General features: G+C 44.6%; 1 protein-coding gene and 1 long non-coding RNA gene across 3 annotated transcripts; one reads left to right on the forward strand and one right to left on the reverse strand.

The window, feature by feature from the left end:
* Positions 1 to 7349: 7349 nt before the first annotated feature.
* Positions 7350 to 13987, reverse strand: PSPH (phosphoserine phosphatase). Its single transcript, XM_080983863.1, has 5 exons — positions 13720 to 13987; positions 12063 to 12197; positions 11144 to 11289; positions 9272 to 9420; positions 7350 to 7547 (listed from the first exon to the last, which is right to left on the reverse strand). Exons 1-5 carry the CDS (start codon positions 13938 to 13940, stop codon positions 7437 to 7439), a joined length of 762 nt encoding a protein of 253 aa, XP_080839989.1. The 5' UTR covers positions 13941 to 13987; the 3' UTR covers positions 7350 to 7436.
* A 591-nt stretch (positions 13988 to 14578) lies between these two features.
* On the forward strand, positions 14579 to 22650 carry LOC308464512. 2 transcript variants are annotated; one of them, XR_013980082.1, is made up of 4 exons: positions 14579 to 14679; positions 15055 to 18863; positions 21535 to 21633; positions 21801 to 22650. It is a non-coding gene; the product is annotated as an uncharacterized lncRNA (long non-coding RNA). The 2 variants fall into 2 exon arrangements; XR_013980083.1 differs by lacking the exons at positions 21535 to 21633; positions 21801 to 22650 and having other exon boundaries at positions 15055 to 19925.
* Positions 22651 to 24225: the final 1575 nt, after the last annotated feature.

The raw sequence follows: 24225 nt of genomic DNA on the forward strand, positions 1-24225 counted from the left end.
ACTAGCCATTATGGCTGGGTTCTATCTCCAATGTATCACTAATAGGAAGAGTGCTGCCATTTCACTCAGATTGTGTTTGCAGGCTTCCCTTTCCCTGCCTATTAAGATCAAGCAGGTATGAATCTGAATTTTTCTTGATTTCTTTGTTTTATCTTTATAAACCACTTTTAGGGTTGTTGTTTTTACAATTATGTGGTGTATGAATTTTATGAAAAAAATAAATAAGCCTTCTCATTGGCCACTGAGAGTAGGGTGCTAGACTACATGGAATTTTGTCCTGATCCAGCAAGGCTCTTCTTACATTCTTTTTTTTTTTTTAATAATATTTTTTATTGCTTATTTTCCAAAGTCAAAATCCATCATCAATTTACACAACAAAAGCAGTTTTACAAAAAAAAGAAAAAGTTAGAAAAAAGAAAATTCACTTTTCCACATCTTTTTTCATATTCAACTGGACTTCCCCAAATCTTCCATCCCTGCATTCTTTACAATAAAAGAATATTATACAGCAAATTAATACCTTGTTTCGTATGTTTTTGTACTTTCATCTGTTTATATATTCTAAAATTAAAACTTTTCACCGTTATGACTTAGTTTCAATCATTTTCAATTCTCAATACTGAAGCATGTTTCCTCAAAACTTAGCAAATTCTCAACTTTCATATAGCTTATAGTGTTTTTGTAGATAGTCCTTAATTTTTTTCCAATCCTCTTCTACTGCCTCTTCTCCCAGGTCTCGGATTCTGCCCGTCATTTCGGCTAGTTCCATGTAGTCCATCAGTTGCGTGTGCCACTCTTCCAGTGTGGGTAGCTCCTGTGCCTTCCAATATTTAGCTATAAGAATTCTTGCTGCTGTAGTTGCATATAAAAAGAAAGTTCTATCTTTCTTTAACACTCTCTGGCCCACAATGCCCAGGAGGAAGGCTTCTGGTTTCTTATTAAAGGTATACCTAAATACCTTTTTCAACTCGTTATAAATCATTTCCCAAAAGGCCTTCACTTTCGGACATGTCCACCAGAGGTGAAAAAATATTCCTTCAGCCTCTTTACATTTCCAACATTTATTGTCTGACAAATGGTATATCTTTGCAAGTTTGACTGGGGTCATGTACCACCTGTATATCATTTTCATAATGTTTTCTTTTAAGGCACTACATGCCGTAAATTTCATACCGGTGGTCCATAACCTTTCCCAGTCTTCAAACATAATGTTGTATCCAATGTCTTGTGCCCATTTAATCATGGCTGATTTAACCATCTCATCTTGAGTATTCCATTTAAGCAACAAGTTATACATTCTTGAAAGCACTTTCGTCTTAGGTTCAAGTAATTCCAACTCTAATTCTGATTTTTCCACCTGGAAGCCGATTTTTTTGTCTTTTTTAAATATCTCTAAAATTTGGGCATAATGCAACCAGTCTCACACCTTTCCTTTCAATTTTTCAAAACTCTGCAACCTCCAAGTGTCACCTTCTCTTTCTATTATTTCGCAATATTTTGCCCATCCACCCCCCATATTAAGTATTTTTGTGGCCTTAGCCTCCATCGGTGATAACCACCTCGGAGTTTTATTTTCAATTAAGTCCTTGTATTTAGTCCAGACAATGAACAAAGATTTTCTGACAATATGGTTTTTAAACATCTTGTGAGACTTCACCTTGTCGTACCACAAATATGCATGCCATCCAAAAGCATTGTTAAACCCTTCCAGATCTAGGACATCAGTGTTTTCTAGCAAAAACCAATCTTTCATCCAGCAGAAGGATGCAGCTTCATAATACAACCTTAAGTCCGGCAGGGCAAATCCCCCTCTTTCCTTTGCATCTGTTAATATTTTAAATTTTATTCTGGGCTTTTTGCCCTGCCAGACAAACTTCATAATGTCCCTCTGCCACTTTCCAAAACACTCCACTCTGTCCACGATCTGCAGGGCCTGAAACAAAAACAGCATTCTTGGCAATACATTCATCTTAACGGCAGCAATTCTTCCCAACAAGGAAAGTTTCAATCTTGACCAAATTTCTAGGTCCTTTTTGATTTCGGTCCAACATTTTACATAATTGTCTTTAAATAGATTCAAATTTTTCCCGGTCAAGTTAACCCCCAGGTATTTCACTTTTTTAACCACATTTAATCCTGTTTCCTTTTGAAACCCATCTATTTCTGAAGGTGTCAAATTTTTTACCAAGACCTTAGTTTTTTGTTTGTTTAACCCTTCTTACATTCTTAACTTACTTCTTCAGAGTTGGCATGTATAGGGTTGCACAGTAAAGTTTCCACTTAAGTGGGAATCTTCCAGTGCAAATTAAGACTCATTTGCTGCTCAGACACAGGAAGTTGAAGTTCCATGCTACTGTCCATATTTGCCCTTATGGATCCAGTTTGTTCAGATCCAAATTTGACTGTCTTGATGGGCCTGGGGCTGCATTCACTAATCAGCCATAGTGTCAGATAGCAAACAAAAGGAATTTTCCTAAACATTTCTATTCTCTTCCCTGCCCTTCTCAAAAATGGGATCTTCACTGTAATTTTTTTTCTAACTGACCAATCAGTTTGTCTCAACAAAATAAAGACTGCTCTGAAGTTTATATTTGCTGAAAGCCAGGTCTGTAAATACATTTTTCCTGGGAATTTTCCACCTTCAAATAAGGCTTTGAGTTGCCTCATCTGAGGAAGCAACCCCCATTCATGTGCAACACCTCTGAAATGTGTCCCAAGCACATTTTGCACTGACCCTGATGGTCCTGTGTTTGCTTGTTCTATTTGTCAATTGTGGAATTTTCCCATGTGACCCCCGTGAACTTTCAAGTCTCCCTCTTCCTGAGGGGTAACTTCATTATCAGATCAGATATATAACGATGGTTCAGATAAGCTAACTTCACAGATTTCTCACAGACCTTTTGCAGCCTTGTTTTCACATTTGCTGTTGGGAAAATGGAGTCATAGGTGTCCTAAGAGGCATTTCAGTGGAGGCCTTGCAGGCTGTGTAGATGAAGACTGTCCATTCTCCCGCAGTGAAAATTCACCTGGTGCCATCTCCAATCTTGCAAAACCCTCCTCAAAGGCCTGAGTGTCTTGGTTTACCCTAGATTCTCATCCTCAACCCTAACTAAGCCTTAAGTATATGTAATGTTTGGTGGGGTGACCTTCCATTTGCCAGCAACTCAATAGTCACTTCAGGCACTGCATCTCAGCAGTACTTGCCAGTGTTTCATCCACATCCCTCATCTTTCTCTGTTGTCCATCTTAGACTGTAAGCAACTTCATGAGGAGGATGAACCGAGAAAACAAATAAGCTTCCTTAATATGTTACCAGGATGTGTGTTTGTGCATGCACACAAAATTAAGTTTCTCTCTGCAAAAGAGCAGCCATGGCTGGCATCCGCACCCCATTTACCTTGGAGAAAGCCCCACTGAATTTAGTAGGAGTTCCTTTTGAGTACATATAGGAGAGCAAGGTCAGCAATTTTAGGGGGCCCATGGGCCTATTTGAAATTTTTAGCAAGTATCATGGGTACCATCATAAAATGGCTGGCATGGGGCACAGGGGGTAGTCACAAAGTGGATGGTATACTAACTATGGTTTGGGACTTCTCTCTGACCAGCATGTGGGTGTTGTAATAATTACTAAGATACTAAGTGCACATGAAGCACTGAGCACTTTGAACGTGCTATAAATGCTCAGTGTTGTCTTAATATATACCTATGCATGTATAATCTCCAACCCTTGCACTGTTCATGCATCTGAAGCAGTAAGATACTGCTTACAAAAAGCTGATGCAATCCTAGAGGTGTTGCTAGAGGCTATAAAGAAAAGTGGTCACCAGGTTTGTGTAAACACTGATGCTGTTTTCCCTACATAGTAGGGATATGTTCACAAATGCAACATTGTGAGTTTTGGCAAAACAATTCTCAGAACAGCAGGAGGCACAAAAGCAGCAGCAGCCAAAAATGTGCATGGACTTTCTTAAAAAAACAACCGCCCTGTTTTAAGCTGGATGGAACTGATTAACTAGACCTCAAACACACACTCTGACCTGAAGCTACCTCTGGTTTTGAGGTTCCAAAGGGGTTACAATGTTCATTGGATGTGAGGGTCAAGCAGAAGAGGAAGACATGAATTGCCTTCCTGAATCAGGAGATTAGAATCTCTTATGATTTGACTCATAGAATTGTAGAGTTGTATGGGATCCTGAGGGCAGTGGCATAGCATGGAGGGGGCAGAGAGGCTGTTGCCCCAGGAGCAAAATCGGGATGGGGTATAAAATTTCAGAAGAAAAATCAACTGGAGGTTTGTTTGTTTTTAACAAGCGGTGTACAATTTCATGAAATAAATAATAACACGTAATAAAATAAATGGCTGCCATTGCTATCCCCTCCCCAGCTTCCCTCTCCCTGCAGGGAAGACCCTTCCCCACAACCAACGCTGCTGCCACCCGGTCCTGACAGGAACCATGGATTGGTGGCACAATATTTGCCTTGCTCCAGGCACTGGCAATCCACGCTACGCCACTGCCTGAGGGTCATCTAGTTCAACCCCCTGCAATGCAGGAATCTCAGCTAAAGCATCCATGACAGATGGCCATCCAACCTCGGCTTAAAAGCCTCCAGTGAGGGAGAGTCCACCACCCTTGGGAGTCTGTTCTGCTGTAGAACAGCTCTTGCCGTCAGAAAGTTCCTGATGTTTAGCTGGAATCTTTTTTATTGCAACTTGAACCCATTGGTTTGGGCCCTACCTTTTGCAGCAGCGGAAAACAAGCTTGCTTCATCTCCATCACCCTGTCCAGACACATTCAGCTCAGAGGCCTGAGATCCCCCCACTAAGGACCTTTGAGTCTTGACCACCCTTCAGGAAGGTGCTTTCGTTCTCTCCAGAGGGCTGCGGCTTCTCCTTGGTGATGGAGATAATGGAGACCTCTATGATCCAATGACCTGATTTGGTCAGGCAACTTACTAAGTTCCACTGTGAGAAGTGAGGTTACAGGGAACCAGGCAGAGGGCCTTCTCAGTAGTGGCGCCCTCACATCATGTCAAGGAAATAAACTACAATCTGACTTTTATAAGACATCTGAAGGCGGTCCTGTATAGTGAATTTTTAAATGTAATAAAACCACGGTAGGTTTTATAATTTGCTGGAAGCTGCGTGAAATTGCTAGGGCAACCCAGTCAGCTGGATGGAGTATTGTTATTGTTATTGTTGTTGTTGTTGTTGTTGTTGTTGTTGTTGTTGTTATTACTATTATTATTACTATTAGCTACTGGGCTACGCTCAGGGTGGCAGTGAAGCAGGGTAGCTTGGTAACAGCTTTCTTAATTAGCTTTTCTACTTGATTTCTTCTGGGACTGAGCCCCAACATTTAGAACAGGTTCTGGGGCTGAGCTTTGCTTGAAATTGTTAGCTAAAACTCATCTGCGGTACTTGATTGTGTGGAAACAAAAGAGCAAGAGTGAGTGAACGAGAGCCTCTTTTCACATTCCCTCGAACAGAAATCCTGGCACGTCCTGAGCTCCCTGGCTCTGGCACAATACGGCTATTGTTTCTGCCTTGAGCCCTTGAGTTCAGCAAGAGACGGTTCCCTGGGAGAGTTTCCTCTCTCCCCACCCAAGTCACTGCTGCTGCCACTCTCTTTAGGAATTCTTCTGGGACCTGAAGATGTGGTTGGTTCCTAAGGATTTAGGCTGCTGCATATGTATTGGTTGTGTGTGTATGATTGTTGCTCAAATATTGTTGGCGAAGAGCAAGGGGTAGAAATGCAAGAAAGGTTTGGGAGTGGATTGTAAAAAACGGAGGTTTTTTTCAAGAGTTTGTGCCTTGCAGTCAGTGACCTCTCAAGCCCTTCATGGGCTGGGCTATGAACTTGCTTAACCCACTATTGTACACTATTGGATTACAATAGTGTTTTCTTCTGCTCTCCGTTTTGGAAAGCTGTTTGTCTTTCTGCTAGTTCTGTATGCATTTGGACGCCTCTTGAGATATCACTGCCCAATTTGCACATCACCTCCTGATATGGAGGAGCTGGTTTTCATCTCTGCTTAGAAACTGTTGGATGGCATTTTGATTCAAGATGGTGGAATGAACCATTTCAAAGTGCACTGATTTGGATATCTCTGAGGATATAGTTGCCAAATACTTGTTTGTGTTGAGGGGTGCAGCCCCTGAAACCCTAATTGGAAAATTGCTGTTCTCCACTAGAAAAGTTGGGTCTTTTTATTTTTCAAAGTTCAGCAGCAAATTATCAGATTTCCTGAGGAATAGACTGTAGGGGAATCTGTACACATCACTCTAAACTTAGATTTCTGTACTCTTCCACTCTGCTCTACCAATGGGCATTGGGCTCGTCCAATATGATGTGTGTAAATGAACATATATAGCTGCCTTTTATCAAGTCAGAAGTGGTCCTAGAAAGGAACTTATAATGTATGCTGTGTTTCCCTCATCCCCCAGCCGAGGGGTTGTTGGGCAACATGGGGGGCTAGATGAGGGAAAGAAGGGCTCCCCATCTTGGGAGATGGTATGTTTGGGCCGTAGCACCTAGGCCCTAGGGGTTAGTGGAGCAGGCTAGGGGATACCTAAATTTTGTGGTGAGAAGCTCAGCACAGCAATCTGGGGTTACCACTAATGGAGTGAATTTGTGAGGGGTCTAACACAGGTGCTTTAGATAACTGCTCCATTTTGAAAACCTGTGTTTTAACTCTGGGGATGTAACAAATTTTATGTTGCTTTCAATATTTTGTTTTGGTCTAGTCTAGTATATGAATTTTTGTACATGTTACTTTGCTGGCAAACTGCATTGCAAAATTTCAAAGGTTGGCTGTGTTTTGGTACATGCATTGCTTCAGAAAGTGTGAATTTGGTAATTCTAAATTTAAATGTAAACAGAATTCAATTTATTTCCATTCCCTCTCATTGTGTGGCTAGAGAACCAACCTTCTTGGATTAAGAGACTAGGCTTTGAGGTCTTTTCTGACAATCAAGTGGTATATATGTTTTATGAAGTAAAGTAGTAAGATGGAGTTGTTCTTGGGACATTTGGGTCCCAAACATTCTGTTCTTAGAAAGAAACCATTGCTGTCATTTGTGGAAGTCCCCCTCAGATATTACTGGACTCCAACTCCCAACAGCTCCAGCAACCAGTACGGCCAATGATCAGGGATGACGGCAATTGGAGTCCAGCAACACCTGGAAGGCCACAGATAACCTCTGGCCACATCCGGACCACCCTTCCCTTCCTTTCCCTTTGCTATGAGTTTATGAAGGTGCATGGAACAGAGCCATTTGCCATCTGAAAACCCAACATGTAGTAGAGGTGCACTGTGTAGCCAGAAATTAAAAATCCCAAATGCCTCTGTTTGCAAACAACAATAAGAATATGTTTAATTGCATAGTTATACATCTAGCTACAATACGTGTTAATAAAATAAGCCTAGTTCATAATTTATCGTTCCTCTAGTTCTTTCAGCAGTTCGTCAAAATGGGTGATGTACCACTTGGCTTTCTCCTTGACCTGTTTCCGCACAACATTGCCTCCAAAGCCAATGAAACAGTCCTGGGGAAACATAAAAAAAGAAGAGATGGGCTGGTTATGTCTCCATTTCAGAAAATGCAGAGGACTATTGGGATTTCTCCTCCATTGGAGAGGTTAGATGGCCATCTGTCATGGATGCTTCAGTTGAGATTCCTGCACTGCAGGGCTTTGGAACAGATAACCCTCAGGGTCCCTTCCAACTCTGCTATTCTAGGATTTCTTGTCAAGGATGAAAGCGGATGCGAGATGGAGTGGAAAGGCATCCTCCATCCCCTGGCAGTACATGAGATGAAGTCAGACCCTGGGGGAAGCAGAACAGTTGCAGGCAGCTGCTTAGGCATCAATGGGTAAGGGCAGATGGGGAGTGTGGATTAACCCAACCTTCCCCAACCTGGTGCCCTCCAGAGCTTTTGGACTACAACCCCCATCAGCCCCAGCTGGACTATTCAGAGAGAACCAACTAATCAGCTAATTCATCTTATTAACAACCAAGCAGATTCCCTGCAAATCCTTGCAGAAACTTGGCTGGGTTTGGTAAGTGACCTTTTCCTGGCTCAGCATAATCTGAATCAGAAGCTGCTGCCAACAGTATCACCCTCCTTTTTTTTAATCAATCATGTGATGTGATGAATAGGGTTTTGCTGGAAAATGCCTTTGCAACACAGGGCAACAGCCATGGTCGTGCTACTTGATGCCAGTTCTTGATGCATTGGCTGCCTGCCTTGACCTATTAATCTGGATCTGATTCACCTCCCCTGGTAGATTCCAAAACAATCATTAACAGGCAGCTGAAATCATTAACCTGGAGCAAGCGTTTGTCTGGTTCTTATGGAAGACATGCAGACTTTTGTGGGGGGTTTTAACGCTCCTGATTTTTTACCTGCTATCCCCTTGCTTCTTTTGGGGTTGCCACATCCAGCAACCAGATGCTGGGGGAGTGGAGAGGTGCCATTTTTCTTTAGGAACATGTGACAGATTGGTTTTGCTTAGGCTTAGGGTCTGACTGGTTGCCATACGAGCTCTTTATCACAAGGACATCAGAACAGCTCTGTAGCTTAGATCAGACCAAAGGCCCAGCCAGTTCAGGATCCTGTTCCTTAGCACAGGCTGGCTGCAACTGTAGAGTGGGTGCCTTGCAATGACGTGCTATGTGACTCGTCTACGTTGCTTGAAATTTGAATCACAAAGTAGACTGGTTTGGGCAGAGAGGGCTGGTTGGGTAGGTGATTCTGCCTCCCAGGAGACTAGGCTGGGTGGCCTTCTTGTGGTTGCAGAAAGGTAACCTTGTGGATCTGCACAAATTCTGGGCATTCTGATGCCAGAAAGAATCAACCATACAGAAGTCAACTCTGAGCTAACTCCTATGAGCCAGTGAGGTCCATTCACTATTGGGTAAGCTGTTGAATCTGGAGTCCTGGCTTCAAATCCATATCCAACAGCATCATTCACAGGGTATCCTTTGAACATAGGAACATTAGCTACCTTTTACTGAGTCAGACTACTAGAGAGCAGACTGGTGGCAGCTCACCAAGGTTTCAGACTGGAGACATACCTGGGAGCACCTTCTGCATGCAAAGCTGGTGCTCGATGACTAAGCTGTGGTCTTTCTTTTGACAGCCTCTCTCTCCCTTTTTCTCTGCTTAACCTGCCCCACAGAATAGCTGGAAGAACCCAAGTAAGCAGCCCTGGGCTGAGCGGAGGAAGGGGTAGAAGGCAAATGCCATCACCCCACAGTCACTACTCACTGCAGGTGGGCAGGCTTCCATATCTGTTGCCCCATCTCCAATCATCACCACCTTCTTAAACTGAAACTGCTCCTTCAGGTAACTAATGACTTGTCCTTTGCCACCCGACTCAGCAGTTGGCTGCGTCTCATCAAAACCGGCGTATTCTCCTAGAGGCACATCAGAGAGAAAGTCAGTCATAGAGAATCACAAGGAAAGTCAATGTTTGAAGGCAAAAGGGGGGGGGATCCCTGGAGGGCAAGGGTGGGGAACCTGGTGCCCTCCAGATGATGCTGAAATCCGACTCCCAACAGCCATAGCCAACGTGGTAAGGAATGATGGGGGTGGAACATCTGGAGGGCCACAGGTTCCCCTCCCTATTCTGGAAGGAGGGAGGGCGACAGTTCAGTGTATCAGAAGGAATTTTTGCAGAGTGATCCACGGTCCTGGTTAGGAGATGGATTCTATTGCAAAGCAGAATCTTCTCTCTCTCTGCCTGTTTGTGTATGTACACAGATCTTCCACCCTGCCACAAGTTAGAGCAAGGATGGGGGACATCTGTGGCCCTTCAGATGTTGTTAGGACCCTGAAACCCAGCATGGCCAATGACCAAGGAGGATGGGAATTGTAGTCCAACAACACCAGGAGAGTACTGCATTGACCGTCTTCAGTCTAAGGGTTTGTTTTTTAGTTTATGTATTTTTATTTATTAGATTTATATACTGCCCTTCATCTCAGGGCAATTCACAGAATTTCCAATATCTGGGAGATGTACCCTCTGATGTGGAAACCTTCCTTGCTGACACCAGTGTAGGGTATTTTGGCTTTATAGCTCCATAAGGGCAATTTGGGGAACTACTATTTCCACACACACACACACACACACACACACACACACACCCTTTGGCTCCCACACTCTCAGTCCCATCAAGATTCATGGTAAAGGATATTCCACATTCAAATAAATCTTCCAGAGTGGACCTTCTACATGCTGTGAAGGAAGGGGCAATGTCATGTCCAAATAGCCTTATTTGGATCTTGTTGATAGAGGGCTTTCACCAAAGCCAGCAACCTAAAACCCATTCATATAGTAAGAGATCCACCCATCTTTTTCCTCCAGTGGGCAATCCTGAGGAATTCTGCCAAAGCTTAGCTTCAGACGTGTCCCTTGAGCGACCCTATTTATCCTGGCAACCCTGAAAGTTGAGTTTGGCTGCAAAGCTGTGCTATCGTTAGCTGACAAAATCTTTCACCTTGAAGAGCTGATTTATCAAGCTGCACAACCCACTTGGTGGATAAGAGACCCGTCTCTCAATGTGCTGACTCTCTCAGAGCTGAACTTCTTGACCCTCCTCTGTGCCAGTGCATCTGAGAGTTAAAGCTTAACCATGGGAAGGAACAGTTCTTTCCAAAGCAGCTGGGCAAACGGGGGGCTTATCAGAAGCAGCAGGTCATTGGTGACACTTTGCTTCTTTTCAATCTGGGAAGCTTTTTTGGGCCAAGAGACACACAGTCCCTTCCAGGCAATATTCTGGGAACCACAGGTCAGAGGCAAAAAACAGGGCAGGGTAGTGAATTTAAATTTATACAGTACTGTAAACTAGTTTCTGTACTCATTCCTGCACCACTTACTATCCTCCGTCCAGGCAAGCAGGAAGCATTATTTAATCTTATCTTTTTTATAAAAGTATTTATATACTGCCCTCTCACAAAACATCAGGGCACCTGCATCAACATAAAAGCATCAGTTGAATTGCTTTCAGATGTTTTGATATTGCTGTGCATACAGAGTTCAAGGACACATTCCAGCAAGGTAGAAAACACTTAAGAGTGCAAAGCAGCAAGGGGGAGAGTCTAGAGAGCCCTGCACTCAGCCTGCCTGGTAAAGCTTACCATTGAAGTAGAACTTCAACCTGTTGGCAAAGACGTTTGCTGTTGGGATGTTGAGCTGCAAAGCCACGTGTTCCACGATGCTCTGAAACCCCCCGGAGATTAAGAAGACCTGGACACCTCGCTGGTGGAGCCGGTTGACTAGTTCCCTGTGAGGAACAGGAGAGGGTGACCAAGGATTCATTAAGATGCTTCTCTTTTGCCTTCTGCCCTGCCTCCACCCCCTTCACACACAGCTGCAGCACAGTGCAAGAAAGGCTTCCAGGCTCAGTAACAGGCTTCAAATAAATGAATGGCCCAGGAAAGTAAGTGGCCATGGACTTCCTCACAGGTCTTCCTCTATGCTGAGCCATTTTAGATAGGATGTTGGTGAGTGAAGAAGAGTCTTGCTTACACGCAGGGAGCTGAATGACCCCCCCCCCCATTTTGTTCCTTCCAATTCTACATTGTCAGGCTTTTCTCGGGGACCCATAAGGACTGGGGTGCAATTGACTGGGGAGCATCTGCTGCTGAAAGCTAACTGGAGCAAACAAAGGGGGCATTAGATGCCAGGAGAATGGAACCACACGTTCTCCCTTTTGTTAGTTTTCACAATTGTTTCTTGCAGAGGGATCTCACTACAAGGTGAGGAATCCCTGATGCAGTTCAGTGGCTCCTTTCTCTCACAAGTGTGTCCCAAACAGTGTTGGGAAAGAGAAAGACAGATACAGGTTTCCTCCACTGAACAGGACGCCTTCCAGCCTCTTTCTGCCTGGTTAAAACGGTGGAATTCGTAATTGTACAGTAGGTCTTTGATCCTCCCTACCCGCTTCAAATGTCGCTACAGCCAATTCTTCAGGAATCATAACCCATGAGGAGGAGATAATGTGGAAGACGTCTCCATGGATGGACATGGAGTCCAACTGCTCAGAATGCCTCTTACCTTATTCCCGGTGTTAACTGGGGCGGATGCTCTGATATCAATTTCTGCACTTGTTCATAGGAGGGGCGGATGAGGCCTAGCCGGGCAGTCAAAGCTGCCTTGAACGTTACAGTGCCACCCATCGCTCTTCGAGTCCTAAATTGAGATTCAGAGAAATCAGAGAAATACAGACCAGGCTTTTTAAGGGCAAAAATAAAGCCATCCAGCTGTGTGTGTGTTTGCTTTACATACACAAGCAGTTATGCTACGTCAAGGTAAAATGAAGTCTGCTTCACTTCCTCATTTAAGAGGATGGCCGCTGGATCAGATCAAGGGCTGCCCACCTTCGTGGGCATAGCCAGTATTTTTTTTGGGGGGGGGGCAGAACCTCAGTTAGCTATGTATTTTTATGTATTGGGGGGGAGCTGCTCCTCCCTGCCCCCCTTTAAAAAAACCCATCTGTGTTTACTGCAGTCTCAGTCATGATCCTCTGCTGCTGCTATTTACATGTTTAAAACTACACATGTAGCCCATTAATGGCACGGTCATTTTGACCGTTAGATGGCCTTAAAAGAGGATTAAATTGATAGAGGAGGAGGGAGCGACAGCATCAATCTGCAGCTATAGTGCCCAAATCAGCCTTAAACACTTCAGATGATTTGGATGGCAACTCCTATCAGTCCCAGATGGAGAAATCAAGGTGGGTTCCTAGGGGCTGCTGTGCGGGGTGAAGATTTAGCCAGCTGGATCCCAAGTGAATCAGGAAATGCTGAATTCCATTCTGCCTGATGAGTTCTGTGAAACTCTAAAATGTGTGGAAGCACATGATCTAGTTGTGTTTCCTATGGTTTGGGGTCACCGTACAGAATGGCTCCACTAAGCCTGCCATCCCAAACCTTTATGCCATCCTGATGTTTTGGATGACACCTCCTATGTTAGCTGGGACTGATGGGAAGTGTAGCCCAAAACATCTGGAGGGCTGAGCTAAACCAACCTCAGGCCTGCCAGGAGTTTCAGACTGAACCACAGGCAGACAAGTTTTTCAGGTTGGAGAGAAGATTCCTGATTGGTTGGGAAAGAAGGATGGTTGCTTGCTCGTTCAGTATGCCAGGGAAAGGAAGTTGGTAAGTGCTCTCTGCTCACATAACCTTGTGGCAGAGCTAAGGAGGTATGGACTTGGTCCAGAATGTAGATGGGAAACCACTGTAGAGCCTCACAACACATAGACGTCAGAGTCTAAGTGCAAAAAAGGGGCAAGTTTTTAAAGCAACTTCATTACACCTTACACAAACATGCAAGGATTGGCTGCTTTTTCTGCCTAATGCATGGTAACAAGGTTTGCCAGTATTGGTCCATGCTCAGCCTCAGAGCTTGCCCCCCCCCCCCCCCGCAAGAGGCTCCTGTCCTGAAAGGATGCCATAGAGGCCAGGCCCAGAGGTGTCTCTGAGCCACTTCTCAGCAGCATCCCCCAAATGTTCATTCTTGCATTTAGGTCCCCCACCCCAAAGACTTGCCTTTACAAATTCTCACTAGCCTGCTTACAAAAAAGCCTTCCCCAACAGCCAGCTGGTATCAGGTATGGCAGGATCCGGGTCAGGGATGGAGCTCAATGCCTTTGCCCCTTGGGAAGGGAGGGGACAGATCTCTGCAGAAGCAAATGAGAGACAGCCTTACGTACATTTCGGCCACTGCGTCTCCGACGCCACAGAATTTCGCCAGCTCGTCGATGCCTTCCTCTTTGATGACCGTACTGTCCACATCAAAGCAGACAGCATCAGCATTTTGGAAGACTTCCTTCAGCTCCATAAGAGAGGACATCCTTTTGACGGGTTTCCTGTTGTGGGAGAGGAAGATGAGGTCGTTCTGGATATCGGCACACTGAACCCTGTGTTGAGCCATCTTGGAAGAGGGTCCTGTGGGGCTGGTAGCTTGGTGTAGAGAGGGAGAAGCAAGCCGTGTGACTCCTTTTTGAGAGGGAGTGGGTGGCAGTAGAGGGGGGCGGAAGTGGCTGCTGATTTGCTGGCCATGGGGGCAGCGCAGGAGTGGGCAATCAGTCAAGGTTGGCTCCCTGGCTGAGTTAACCCTTCCGGGAGCTGCTGCCTTCACTGACGTAAAGAGTCAAATAAGAGATTTTGGCATTTAGTGAACCTCTTGGAAGAGAATGCTATTCACTCCAGTGCTGGCTGCCTCCTCTCCTGTCTTCACTGCCATCCAAACCCCCTGCAATCACAGTGCAAATGCTTTCATCAAATAATCACAACAACGTAAAAACAGCTTAAAAATAAATTACAGTCATAAATAGAGTGGATCTTAAATTTATATCAGTTGTCTAAGGACAGGGTGAAGAGGTGCGTCTTCAGCATAGGATGAAAGCTGTATAGCGAAGGTGCCAGACACACCTTGGTGCCACAAAGGATGCCCAAAGAAAGCACATTTTTGCAGAACAATTCCCCTTATAAAATACTGTAAAAATGTTATTTCCACTAATATATGCACTTATATATATACTTTACTCCAGTACATGTATTTTTGTACACATTACTTGACTGGAAAACTGCATTGCAATATTTTGGAAAGTGTGAATTGTAAAACATGGCTGTGCATTGGTTCACATTTTGTTTCAGAAAGTGCAAATTAGGTAAAGGTAAAGGTACCCCTGCCCGTACGGGCCAGTTGTGTCTGACTCTAGGGTTGTGCGCCCATCTCACTTAAGAGGCCGGGGGCCAGCGCTGTCCGGAGACACTTCCGGGTCACGTGGCCAGCGTGATGAAGCTGCTCTGGCGAGCCAGCACCAGCGCAGCACACGGAAACGCCATTTACCTTCCCGCTATAAAGCAGTACCTATTTATTTACTTGCACTTTGACGTGCTTTCGAACTGCTAGGTGGGCAGGAGCTGGGACCGAAAGACGGGAGCTCACCCCGCCGCGGGGATTCAAACCGCCGACCATGCGATCGGCAAGCCCTAGGCACTGAGGTTTTACCCACAGCGCCACCCGCGTCCCTGCAAATTAGGTACATTCACTTTTAAATGTGAACTAAATCAGGTATCTCCCCCTTCTATATAAACACCTCAGGGATCAAGGCGGGACAGCCCTCCACACTAAGTCCCCCAGGGATGACATTTGCCTGGGGAATATTCTTAAGAGTAGGGGTAGCCAATATGATTCCCTCCAAATATTGTTGGACTCCATTTCCCAATGGTCAGGGGTGATGTCAGTTGTAGCCCAACAACTTATGGAGGGCCCCACGCCGACTACCCATGTACCTAGAGCAGCCTTTCTCAAACCGGGGTCCCCAGATATTGTTGGACTACAACTCCCTGACCCCTGATCCTCGTAGCTAGGGATGGAGTTGTAGTCCAACAACATATGGGGCCCTAAGCTTGAGAAAGGCTGACAGAGGCTTCCAGTTCCCTTGTATTGCCCCTTGATGATACCCTGATACAACGGTTACCACTACAACAGACTAGGAACTGGCTGTCACACCACTTTTATTGCCACAGCTAAGTCCAAAGAATATTTTGAAGCATCATTTTGGTCTTAAGAATTCTATACAGGGGCAAGCAACATGGTGGTTGTTGGACCACAACTCCCATCAGCCCCGGCAGACAACACAGCTGACGGACAGGGGTGATGATGGGAGTTGTGATTCTGCAGCATCTGGAGGGTGCTACTCTGCCCTCCAGATGTACACTGCAGTTCTCAGGGTTTCCTGGGTAGGGTGCAGCTATGAACAAAGGAGGTTTACATTTGTTGTGGTGTGGATACAGACAGACTCTGAAACAGTCTTGCTGTCCTGGTAGGCCTCAGCCTGCTTTGCAGCCTTGACTTGCCTGTTGGTTCTGAGCCAGGCAGAGCTGCAGTGGGGCGGGAGGAGGGAGCTTTGACTTTGGGGCAGGGCTGGGACACCTTGCACAGTGACGCATCATTGCACAATGGAGTGAGCAAGGCACGTGTTGACATCTTTGGAACAGGCCCAGCTACCTGAGGTTTTTTCCAGGCCCTAAGGAAGGCTGAACATCCAACCAGAACCCAGAGCTCTGTGCTGGGCTGCCAGTTTTGAAAGAGCGACCCTGGAGGGCAGTGCCAAGGCATCTGCGTCATAATGTCCTCAAATCATGATGTAACGCCCACCGTCCAAGGCTAGGTTGCAACAGGACCGTATGATGCAAGGCAAGGATGAGGTTGCCAGAAAGTGACGTTGGCCCCAAACATATTGCAAGAGGACCTTCTTCAACAAGCCAATCCTTCTTGCAAAAGTTGAGAAGCTTATGGAGACTTAACAGGTCCTGCTGCTCAGTCAGAACCATGAGTCTGGATTTTTCATTTTTCCAAACATGGACATTGAGGGTTAACATCAACCTGGTGTCTTCCAGATACTGTTAGACTACAACTCCCATCAGCCCTAGCTGGTGTATACAAAAAACTTTTGAGATTTTGCAAAGTGGAGGCTATGGCTTCAGGAAATTTACAAGCAAGGCTCTTCTCATTTTAGAAATGCACACCTGGCTTCAAAGCGTACGCAGATAATGCAGTTTCATGAACTGTATTTCATATTGACCTTTAGACATGGCTGCATATGACCAATATGCAAATGAATCCAATTGTAGTTTCCCTGCAATTCTTTTGGACTTTCTTTTCCTTCACTTCCTGCTCATCCATCCCCAAACCTTCCTTTCTATCAACAGCAGCCAGCCCCTCCTACCCCTAAGCCCTGTTGGATTTTTTCCTCTCCTATCCAAGTGGTCCTTTCCCTAAACTTCCTTCACAGCAACTGCACTGTCAACACCCTTCGGCTCAGATCTTTCCCTTGAGAACTCTGGATGTGTAGGAGTATTCTGTGGCATCAAAAGCAACTCAGCTAACGGTATATGGAAAAAGTAGGAGCTTGCAGGCAATAGCAAGAGCCAACGCAACCCACCGAACTATATGCTGCTCCTACAGCCATGTCCAATGGCCAACCAGGACCATGATAATCCCCTCCCAATTTTTGCTGGCTGCCTGGGATTATGATAAGAGGAAAACTGCCAACCGCTTCAATGGCCATGATCCATGGATTGTGGGTTGCATTTAGTTTGGTGTCTCCCTGAGTTGGGCAGGATCAGGATTTCACGGGGCACACAGAGATGTTACAAAAAGTCACAGGCTGTGATTTGTAGAAATAAGAAGCATTATTATTAACACAGTAATAAAAAGATGTGGTTTGGGGTCAGCGCTTTGCATCACTATTATTATCTATGCCTTCGTAGAAAGGACCTTAGGACAGACTTCACAAACCTGCCACCTCCCCTGGTGTTTTGGACTGCAACTCCCATCAGTCTCGCTGGCATTCAGAGGTAGGACGTAGCCATTGTGGCTAGTAGCCATTGCTAGCCTTATCCTGCTCTGTTTTGGGGCTCGTCCACACCTGCTCATCTCACCACTCCCCCCCCCCCGGAAAACCTGATCCTTACCACTGAATCAGAACAAACATCAGTCAGGTTCTCTGCGGATTGACTTTGCTCTGATCCAGCAGTAAAGGGTGGGTTTTCCTGGGGCAAGCAGTGGGACAAACAGAAAACCTCGTAGACCCTTGCTTTCTAGGCATGGAACAAGCAGAAGCGTGGACGAACCCTTTGTCTAACCTTTTAAATCCATTCAAGCTAGTGGGCGTCACCACCTCTTGCTATGTGGTTTCACTATATTTTCATTTATTTCTGTACATTTATATCCCACTTTTCTTCTGTCATAAATCCAAGGTGGTCAACATGCAGTTCCTAAGCCATCTCCCACAAAGATACTGGCCAGACCCAAACCTACGTAGTTGCAGCAAGGTGATGGTCCCATTCCTGGTCTGCTAGGGGTGTGGATGAAAGAAGAAAACAGAATGGGGGAAGTGAGAATGAATTGGATTGCTTTGTTTGTTTGATTGTTCTGGCATAGGGTGTTTGGGAAGGGTGAGCTCAGCATCCTGTTTCCACAAGGACCAGCCAGATTCCTCAAGGGAAGCCCACAAGCAGGACATGAACACAATAATTTTAATAAATAAACCACTTTGGGACCAGATCTTGGGTAAAAAGCAACAACAACAATAGCTTCTGAAGTGAACCAGTAATTACAGCACACTTCAATTTATGATTTGCATTTGACAGATTGCATGAGAAGTGTTCATTTCCCCCTTTTCTATCTTCAGAAAACAAGTCATACCATGCTAGTCATAAAATCTGATTCCAGCCAGGCTGCAAGCTTTCTGTGTGGCATTTGGTGTCTGCCCCTGGAAGAAACCCAGCTTCCTGAGAACTTTAGATTTAAAAAGAAAACCTCCAAGTTTCTAGGCCTGGTGGAGGCATAAAATAGCCTGTATGCAAGTAGGTCCTGGTATGCAGAAAGCTTGGAATTAGAAGGATCTGGGAGAGGCTTCCTGTAATCAGGGTGATTCCGTGGTCTACTTATGAATCCCAGTTTGCTGGGTGTCCATATCTCCCCTGCCCCACACTTTCTATGCCCTCACTGAACTGCTGACCAGTCTGGGGCATTGTCCTTAGTGCTGAAAGGCTGAGAAGGGCAAACAGTTCAGTGAGAAGAGAGCATATACAAACAGATGTTGCAATCCTACACCAAGTTACATCATATGCTTCCCGCTGGAACAAGAGGGCCCTTCTGTGTGCATACATAACTGAGTACAGGATTGCAGCCTTGGGAAATGGGAGGGCTCTTACATAATTTATTCTTCCAGAAGAATAGTCTTCCTTTTAAAAAGCCTCCCCTCCACATTAGCTTGTGTTTTCTCTCTGGCACGGATGACCTCACTCAGATCGGCTTTTAATGCACTCACTCTTGTAGGTAAAAGACCTGAACTGCTTTCTTCACTCAGTGTGCAATTAACTAAGTAGCTTAAGGTTGTGGTCCTAACCCTACTTACCTGTTGGGAGTAAGCCCCACAGGATTCATTGGGACTTACTTCTGAGTAGGATGGTTAGGAATGCACTGTGTGTAGCTTTTAAAAATTAAAGATGATAGGGAAAAATCAATGGAAAATAAAAGATAACAGAACTTTTAGTGACAATAGCTTAATGTAGTATTTGCCAACTTGGGGGCATCCAGCTATTTTGGACTACATTTCCATCAACCCCAGCCAGAATGCTGGCTGGGGCTGATGGGAGTTGTAGTTCAAAACAGCTGGATGCCACCAAGTTGGCAAAAGTTGACTCAGAGAACCTCCATGGTCAGAAAGTGCATACCTCTGACAGCCAAATCACTGGAATTGCCATCGCTTCTTGAGGGCTTCCTGGAAAGATTGTCTGGCTAGACACTATTCGACTAGATGGGACTTTTTGTCTGATCCAGCTGTTCTTAAGTATTAAGAATCAGGATCTACCTGCTATCCTCAGACAATTTATATGGAAGTTGAAATTTCTGTTTGTTTCTAACCAGTACTGTTGATAGTTTGAATTTAGCTTCTCTCTGACCCATCCTTCCTCAGAGGAAAAGAGGAACCCCACAGCGAGGCATCCTGAACATCCTGCATGCATCAGGACAGATGCTGATGCTTTGCCTGTTCAGGATTGCATCATTCATTCATCCCTTCATCACAGAGAGGCCCTGCACTTTTTTTATTCCTGCAAAAAAATTAGCCACCAGCAGAGGGGTCCAGAAGGCGAGTCCCTGTGCCAACTGTCAGTTCTAAGGAGCAAACTCGGAACCATGAAGTTGGAGGAAGCAAAACAGAAAGAAAATCTGGGAAAGGGGGAAAAAAGAAACCACCACCCTCACCCCCAAATTCAAACAGCCGGCAACTTACAGGACTGTGGAGCCTGCTGCAATTTTAGATGTCAATACCGGGCACCTCCTGGCTGTGCAGGCGAGAGAAGGCTCAGTGAAGCCCTTCAGTCACATCGATGCAAATGCACCCAGCAATCTGGAAGCTGGCCACATTTTCTAAACCAGCTTTTGCTGAGTAAGCGACAATCCTCCTCTGTTTTTCCTTTCCCCCTTTTTAATCGCTGCACACATGAAAGCAAAGGGCTCTGCTGTTTACAGAGCGAGGCTTAGGAAAGAGAGGTGTAATTTTGCACTTTGGGAGGGAGGAGCCCCTCAAACCCAGCCCTGGAAGCTCCCTGATTGGCTCAGGAGGAGCCGGCAGAGAGAGAAAGGCGAGGAGGTGGAGATTAGAAATAATAGGCTCCAGATCTCTTCTTGGAATAAGTCACCTTGAACTTGCAAAGTCTGCAAGAGAGATTGTCAGGTGATATCCATATGAAATGGACAGAGCTAAGCTCAGTCACAGCCATTCGTTTCAATGGGTCTACTCTGAGTAGGGTGAATATTGGATACATTCCAATCCATCAGACTTAAGGCCTTTGCAAATGACACAGGATGGAATATCACAAATAGGAGAGCTGCAGGGGAAGGCTGATGGACAGAAAAGGCAACTAGCTGCAGAGTTCAAGGGTGGTTATGCTGAGCCCTGCAAGACGAATGTGGTCATATTTAGTTATCTAACAAGTTTTCTATACTACTTAATCTGCCATTGAAGCAGTTTACAGAAACCATTCATCAAGCATACAAAACAAGCTGATATTGAAGTGATATTTAAAAAATACAAATAACAAACATACATACATGCTTAGATGGGCTTGCCTAATTTTTTTTTTTTCAGCAGGTCCTGAAAGCAAAACAGTGAAGGCTCCTGCCTGATGTCAATAGACAGGGAGTTCGAAGTGCTGCCACACTGCAGGACTGATTCTTTGCAAGTGTGGAATGAATATGATATGGCCCTTGTCAAAGTGCCTGTTCCATAGATCGAGGCAGGAGAGTGGGAATATACATGTGTGGCAAGGTGATCCTTCAAGTGAAGGACTCAGGGATGTTTTATCTGAGAAGGCTAGAAGGTCTAAAGCAGAGCTTTCCAAACTTCTCATGTTGGTGACACATCATTTCGTGACACTGTAATTCAGTTTTACTAGCAAACCAGAGGTTAAACTAACCCCTTTCCAGCCCCTACTCACCGCAGCCGGCAAACTAACGTGTTGTGTGACACACAGTTTGGGAAGCTCTGGTCTAAAGTAGCAGCAAAGCTAGCTTATCAGCAGCTGGGGAATGTGCCCCTCTACTTGGAAGTTTCCAAACTTTCTTTCTAACTCCTGTGAACTGAGATGCAGGAGCGCAGATACACTGGAGAAAATCCTGGGATATGCTCTGTGCAACACAGTTACATTAACTGACCAAGTGTCTTGGGCTACCCACAAACACCCTCAAACCCCTCCCTTGCAACTCAGGACCAAGGAAGGAAAGCTTATCTGCTCCTACTTTTTTCTTTTCTTTTCTCTTCCTACAGACGAATCCCCAAAAAGCTTCCAAGGTGCTCAGAACACAGCCTGAAAACTTCTTGAAACTTAATTTCAGTTCGAGGAAGTGACCTCTTAGATTGTATTTCAAGGGGCTTTTAATTCAGCTCCCTGTTTTGAGGTAGGGTATCAGCATAGCACATTCACCATCAACTTGCTTCTTTCAGACCAAACAGCACTGCAAGAAAGGTTCACAAAAGCCAGAATTCCCATAAAGGCCACCCAGGCACTCTGGAAGCAGATGGCATCACCAAGAAGGCACCAAGGTAATGGCCACCCTATGTACTGGGTCCCAGCATTGGGTATCCAGAGGTATACTGCCTGTTTGGACATGAAAGCTCAATTCCTATTATCAGGGCTAATAAACAGGAATTATAGGGGCAGGAATTTATCTAATATTTTTTTCATGATCAAAGTTTTTTCTCCTCTATAGGACAAAGTTCCTGTGGGACAATTAGCTCTATGTGACTCCTTCGAGCCAGCAAATCTACATTCCTTCCATTAAAAAAAAAAATGAAAGAGGATCCAGGTATACTGGCCAATCTGAGGAGAAAATCCACCAATCATTGGATGGGTTATGAATTATTATTGCAGTCCATTCTTCAAGACATATATCAAAGCAGTGGTTCTCAAAATTTTTGATCCCATAAACTCATTCCCAGTGCCTCCTCCCCTATAAAAGGCATTATTATTATTATTGTGGAACGCCCTCCCATCAGATTTCAAGGAAATAAGCAACTATCCTACTTTTAAAAGACATCTGAAGGCAGCCCTGTTTAGGGAAGTTTTTAATGTTTAATGCTGTATTGTGTTTTTAATATTCGATTGGGAGCCGCCCAGAGGGGAAACCCAGCCAGATGGGTGGGGTATAAATAAATTATTATTATTATTATTATTATTATTATTCAGAATAGTGGTTTACATGACCCACTAAGGAAAATAATAACACAATAAAATGCAAAACTGTAACAATTAATTTCACATTTATTCAAAATCCAATTACACCTACAGCATTTAGTTGAATTAACTCAACAAAACTGATGAACTGGATCCAGTGATGCCAGCTTTGTAAAGTCTGATAGTCTAGAATGATGTCAGAATGAAGTTAAGTGGTTTTAGTAGCAATGTTATAAAGGTGTATGTAAAAATGGATTGTTAACAGGCGAGAATCTAAAGCTATAATATATTAAGTTAAAGGATTAAGATAAAAATAAAGAGGGAAAGGAATTGCTGAATTAATTAATTAACTGAACTGGAATACAAAAAAGGGAGGCGAGAGGAGGTCAGGGAAACAAGTAAATGAAAAGTAAGGTATGGAAAGATTGATTTGTTTTTTAAGTCTCTTTTATTTTTTCTGTATTTTGTATTTTTTCTTTTCTCTATTTTTCTTTTTCTTATATATGTAACCTTTTTTTTGGAAACCTTAATAAATATCATTTAAAAAAAAAAAAGTAAAGTCTGATAGTCATTTATGCCCCCAGCGCCACCCTGCAGCCCCCTTGCCTCTTAGTGCCCCCCAAGTGATCGCAACACTCCCCAGGGGGCAGTACCACCCCCTTTGGGAACCACTGTATCAGAGCAAAACTCACACCAATGAGATGTAGGACAGGATCCCGCGCATGGTTAATGGAATTCTAAACGTTGTTGATTTCACCATGATAAGAGTTAAACATACCCCACTGAAATCAACAGGACTGGAAATTTAGCTGTATTGCAACTTAATAATGCCATGGCAATGGACCTCTTGTTGCCACTGTCACTCTTAAAGTGGTGAAAGCAACAAAGAGCCTTGTAGCACCTTAAAGACTAACCAATTTATTACAGTATGAAGCTTTTGTGGACTCACACCCATTTCACCATATGCAGGAAGCAAAATCTTAGTTGGCAGGTATATAATGGAGAAAATCTTAAGTTGGGAGTTGAAATGAGATGCAAAGATTGCTGTCAGTGATAATTAGAGTTTAAATGTATGTTAAACCGGCACAACTATTACAGTTAAGATTGCAGATAACTTTCTCAGCCTTGCTAAGATGATTGTATAAATATGGGTGTGAGGATTTTTGGGCTGTTCAGATGTTGCTGAGCTCCAACTCCCATGATCCTTGGCCAATGGCCATGCTTGGTGATGGGAGCTGTAGTTCAGTGACCACTGGAGGGCCAAGGTCTCGCCCCCCCCCCGCGCAGTGGTGCAGGCTGCAGGGAAGAGGGAGTGAGCATGCCACACCTTGTCTTTACAAGTTTGGGGGGGCAGGGAAACTTGTTGGGACATCTTTGTTACTTCTTTCCGGTTTGGAACTTCTCACCCTGTTCCTGGATCATGACTCCTGAGCACTGTGTCTGCTGCTGAGCCTGTACTGATAATTGCCTTAATAAAGATCTCTGTCGTAAATAAGACAGAGATCGTTATTAAGGCAATAATCAGTACAGTACTTGTAAGCAAGAGTTCCTGTTTGTAAGTTTTAGGTGGCCATTGGTTCTGCTGAGAAGCCAACTCCATCAGGCTTTAACTTCTCTCAGCTGTTGCCTGGCTGCAGCAGTGGCAGAGGAGGAAAACAGGCTTGCTCCATCAGTTCTGCTAAAAGACCAGCTCCATTGGACCTTCACTCCATCAACTGTCCCCCAGAAGCAGTCGCTTCAAAAGGTCACAGCAGAGGGAGGACAAGGAAGCAAGGCCTCTCCATTAGCATTAGGCTCCTTGAATTATTTCCATTCCAGCAGCTGCTCCTTATGAGAACTTTATAACTAAGAGCTAGTGTCTGAGGTTGCTTTCTCCCCTTTCTGCCTCCCAATTGCTTTTCCTTTCGCATTGTGTCTTTTAGACTGCAATATAACTGATCTACATAAGCAGCTCTTGGAAC

The sequence above is a fragment of the Podarcis pityusensis genome, assembly GCF_964106645.2.
Source record: "Podarcis pityusensis genome assembly, chromosome: 15".
Taxonomy (NCBI): domain Eukaryota; kingdom Metazoa; phylum Chordata; class Lepidosauria; order Squamata; family Lacertidae; genus Podarcis; species Podarcis pityusensis.